We start from the raw sequence: 4,818 nt of genomic DNA on the forward strand, positions 1-4,818 counted from the left end.
CACACACACACACACACACACACAAACACACATACACACACACACACACATTATCTCTCTTCTTTCCTTTAGAGTCACCGCATAACATCTGCATATTGTCCCAACCTACCTTTCACACTAAGTTTTATAACCTCTCCTATTCACACTCCCTCCTCTGGACTATCCTTTAGAAACCACGACCACTAATGGCCTGTACGTATCTGCATCTGTCCACAGAGAAACGTTAAGCGCCAAGCTACAGATCACGAAAGCTCGCCCTGACGACTCAGGACTTTATACCTGCAGGTCACGTGATCATAAACTTACTACCTCTGCACAGGTCAACGTACAGTCCGGTAAGAGAGAACTCATGATAAAAATATTGTTATCGTTAAGTTTTAGTTTTAAGTTTTGCTTTCACTTCACATACATTATTGTTGCATACATTATGGACGTATACTGCGTTCGAAGCATCAGGCACGTACGCGCGCGCACACAAACACACACACACACACACACACACACACACACACACACACACACACACACAGGCACACATACAAACACAAACATGTGCGTAAGCATGTTACCTATATACTCTCAGATACAACGGTTAAGGAATGAAGCAAAGTAAACAAAATACATGTAGTAATTTTTAAAAATCCATCAGAAAAGGACAAATGTGTTCTTACATATTATGAGATCTAATTAATTAAACCTAATATTTTACGTGCAGCTGACTCTAAAAGATGTGTTTTACGCTTTTCTTTTCCCTCTGGTATATCTTTTCTATGGGCGCTCTTTTTTTGGTCTATAGTTTAAACTCTAAAAGTTTGTCATGAGTCAAATGTGCATTATTGAACCCAAGAGCCTCCCAGCAGAACAGGTCATGTAAAAAACAAGCTTACCCACATTATTCCTACAAAGGACTTTTCCTATTTTTAACTTTTGGACTCAGCAGGTTCTTTATTAACTTTCGTAAAAATGAATACAGTTTGTGAATGTCTTACTAAGCCATTATTAGCGCAACTTTATTCCATAAGTATGATATTCTAGAGGTAGCTTGTTTTTGCTCTAGGCTGTATGTACACTGTTTTTTTCATTCATTTTTATTAAACTTATCTTATTTTTAACGTGATCTATTTTCCCTTCTTTATAATTTTTTCCCTATTTCTTTTCAGCTGGCTCTAACAATGTGAAACGAGGTAAGCATAGTTTAAGAGACCGCATCTAATAGTATTAATTTTCTTTTTGGACTGTCAGCGATTTGCACGACGGCAAAATCGACCTCTGTATCGACAAAGTTAAAGGGTAATGGAAGCCGCTTGGTCAAAATTATTTAAGGGTTTTCACAAATTACTTAAACGGACACAGTCGACTCAACTATGAGCTCATTTTTTTCCTTTTGTAACTACGTTGTCATATCTCAAATTAAAAGACAAAACTGGGTAAAAAAAACGACTGTAAGTTTTGGAATAAAGAGAACAGTCCTTGGAAAAGATCCAGTTTGTGGAGGAAAAATTTTAGGGCTTGATTAAACTCAACTTTGATTTCAAAGCTCTATTTTACAATTATGTATAACTAGTAGGGACAGCGAACGCGGGGGGCCCAAGCAATCAACATTATCGAAATGTCGTAACGGGTACTGCAATTACAAAAATTGCGGTTCCCGAATAGAATAGGAATTATGTGCTTGAGGAATTTGGATGATTGCGAAACGGCTTTTCCGACTTTTCGTTTCATTAAAACTTCAGGGCAAGAAATAAAATCCATTCTTTTGTAAGTAGAGAGAATCTAATGTCAGCATCGGTCTACACCAGTGCTTGCCAATCTGGGCAGTATGGCCCACAAGTAAGAAATTTGGTAACATTGGTGGGTGGTTGGGATCACCCGGTTAATGGTCGGTATTAATTAGATAACAGGCTTGGAAATACATCGCTACCGTAGCTTTACAAAGTTCTACTTTCTCAGTACCTAGGTTTTGTTGTTGTTGCTTTTTGGTAAGTGTTTTACAGCGCCCGCTACTGCATAAGGTCATGTGAGCGCGGGACACATAAAACATTTTCAGTTTTGTAGGAATTAATTTTCAATCTTGCCAGAATGGCGGCTGATGCCTATTCTTATCGATTTTGGACCACCAAGGGGTCTATAACGTGCACAGCTTGCACACGGGATCTCTTAGATTGTATCCCTTTTCTGAGAGGGCAAGGCGTTAGATCTTTACTTCCCTAAGATCATGGATGTGGCTGAAAGACAGCAGTAAGAACAAGCCAAAGTGTAGCAGTAGAAAGGCTGCAGAAAAATATTCAGAAGCCCAAAAAAGGGTCAAATGGGAATGGGGGGTGGTGGCGGAAAATAGAAAAGAAAGCAGACGACAGAGCATAGTTTGGCAGCAGAAAAGGAGGTGAAAGGAGAAATATTTTAAAGAAGAAAATGTTTCCGTCAATGTCAAGTTTCGAACCTGGAATCTATTGAATTGGAGGCAAACACCGTAACCCCTAGATCATGAGAGCCCACGTATCCACTTTTGAAAAAAAGGACGTTAAAACTGAGTTTCACAAAATTTAAGCTTTTTTCAGATACAATTCTTTGAATATCTTGATACTACTCCGAATAACTTTACAATTTTAACCCAGCAGGTAGAACAGGTTTCTGACCTTATGGTTTCAATAACTCAAGACTGCCAAAAATGTCAGACAGAACTTTGTAAGTCTACGTAGCGCCAAGTAAGTGGATGGTACGAAACTCTAGCCTTCTAATAGATGGCAGAAGTGGGCGTTGGCTATAAAAAGGATTGACTAGCAAAGGACTAGCTCAGATTTACAAAGTTCTATCTGACATTTTTGTGCTTTTTGAGGTATTAGACCATGAAATCAGAAAGAAAATTCCCCACGTACTCTATCAAAAGGATACGGATATTCGGAGTTGTTGCCGAGATATTCAAAGAATTGCATTCGAAAAACCTTGACATGTTGTGAAACTAATATCATTTTGACGTCAAATTTCTCAAAAGTAACTATTGAGCAGATAGAACTTTGTCATTCTGAGGTAGCAAAAGGACTAGCCAGAGCTATGCACCTGATGGACAGATGCCAACGTCCTTTTCTAGTCTCCCAAAACCTCGGGAAGGACAGAAATACAAGAATATTACGAACGTATTTTTAACGAACTGAATGTATAGATGATTATAACGCAGCAAACATAATATCTGTTTCGTTTAAGGGGAGGAGTGACCCTTGATTTGGCAGATTTTGGGTCAGGCTATGCAAATTTTCTGTTAACTGATTTTTGAAGATCAACCAGTTTTTTGTCCAAAAATAGCATGGATACATTTGAGAAAGTGTTTATTCTCCACGTAAATTGCCTTTGAAAACATGACGACGGGTTAATATAGTGAATTTTCACAATAATATTCAGTTTTCGCTAAATGAAATTTTTTTGCCGTTTTTTCCCTACTCCTTCCTTAGTTTTTATCATTTTGAGATGAAACTTTCAGGAGACATAGATGGCAAGGCTGCCATTAATGTAACAGAGAGATATTTGCCAAAACATTAACATTTTTCCATTGGCAAGCGATTACGCAACCTAAATTTTTTAAAAGTTTTTTATACTTTGGGAAAATTCTCATATATTTTTCGTTTGCACTTATTGAAATAAGCTTGCTGTTACTCTGATAGGGTCTGGTTCAGGTATACTCTCACCACATTTGGTCAAATTTGGTCGGTAAATAAGAAAGCCTTAGGGATTTGAAATTCATTGTTTATTTTCAAGATGGCGGCCGTTTCCATAGCAACCGCTGTTGCTATGCCAAAATAAAATGGCGTATCAAGAGATTTTACTATGCCTAACTTATATGTGTACTTAGATTTGATCTTGGGCAACAGACATAGAAAATGGTCCTCAAGAGTAGCTCCTCCCGTTAAAAGGAAAAATAATATGTCAGGAAGTAAATAATCCCATTTGGAGGACGGAGTATAGCCTGTCTTTTCATATCAATTTTGAAATTGTCTGGGTGTTTTGCTCAATCCTTTTTTGTTAAGAGCTTTTCGGAAAACAAACCTGCCGTTTATTAGTTTATCTGTTCGGTCGTGAATTGAATTGTGTATGTTCTTTCAGTTATCATTCTTTGTCAATATTTTTTTGTTTATTCATTTCTCTTTTCTCCTTTATCATTTTATTTCTAAACATTTCGATTTAAAATATGTACATGCGCATTAGTTTCTGTGTTCACGGGGAGACCGCCAGCTCAGTTGTGGTTAGGTAGGACTATATAATAAAGTTTGCCCGGGATGTTTGGGGATTAATAACAAGTATTTATGGGCTTGTGATTGTGGCATATCGTCAGGTTTGGAGAGCCTGCTTATTAATCAGAAGAATAAAAAACTTATTGAGTTGAAGTAGATAGATAGATAGATAGATATATAGATAGATAGATAGATAGATAGATAGATAGATAGATAGATAGATCAATAGATCAATAGATAGAAATATAGATATAAAGATAGATAGATAGATAGATAGATAGATAGATAGATAGATAGATAGATAGATAGATAGATAGATAGATAGATAGATAGATAGAGCTTAGTGAGTATAATTTTCACTTTTTAAGACTACTAATCGATACTGTGTATGTCTGTCCTCAGCCGGCTCAGTGTCCCAGGAGTCCAGCGCCGTCCTCAGCGTGCAGTGTGCTATCTCCAACATCACCTTCCTCACCTACATGTTTTTCGTGCACGTTCTCCTCACGTGATGATGATCGACAGACGAATCTCTCCGGCAATCCACCCCACCAACGCCACTGCCCCACCACCCCCACACATACACTTTCCCTTTTTC

The 4,818-nt window shown here is 37.7% G+C and overlaps 1 protein-coding gene across 1 annotated transcript in view; it reads left to right on the plus strand.

The window, feature by feature from the left end:
• LOC118477769 overlaps positions 1-4,812 on the plus strand; it is a 21,210-nt gene extending 16,398 nt beyond the window's left edge. Inside the window, exons 4-6 of the mRNA XM_035970019.1 lie at positions 217-335; positions 1,161-1,184; positions 4,626-4,812. Of these exons, the coding sequence (XP_035825912.1) occupies positions 217-335; positions 1,161-1,184; positions 4,626-4,732 (250 nt within the window). The 3' untranslated portion in view covers positions 4,733-4,812. The remainder of the gene's footprint in view (positions 1-216; positions 336-1,160; positions 1,185-4,625) is intronic.
• The last annotated feature ends 6 nt before the right edge of the window (positions 4,813-4,818 follow it).

The sequence above is a fragment of the Aplysia californica genome, unplaced genomic scaffold (assembly GCF_000002075.1).
Source record: "Aplysia californica isolate F4 #8 unplaced genomic scaffold, AplCal3.0 scaffold00210, whole genome shotgun sequence".
Lineage (NCBI taxonomy): Eukaryota > Metazoa > Mollusca > Gastropoda > Aplysiida > Aplysiidae > Aplysia > Aplysia californica.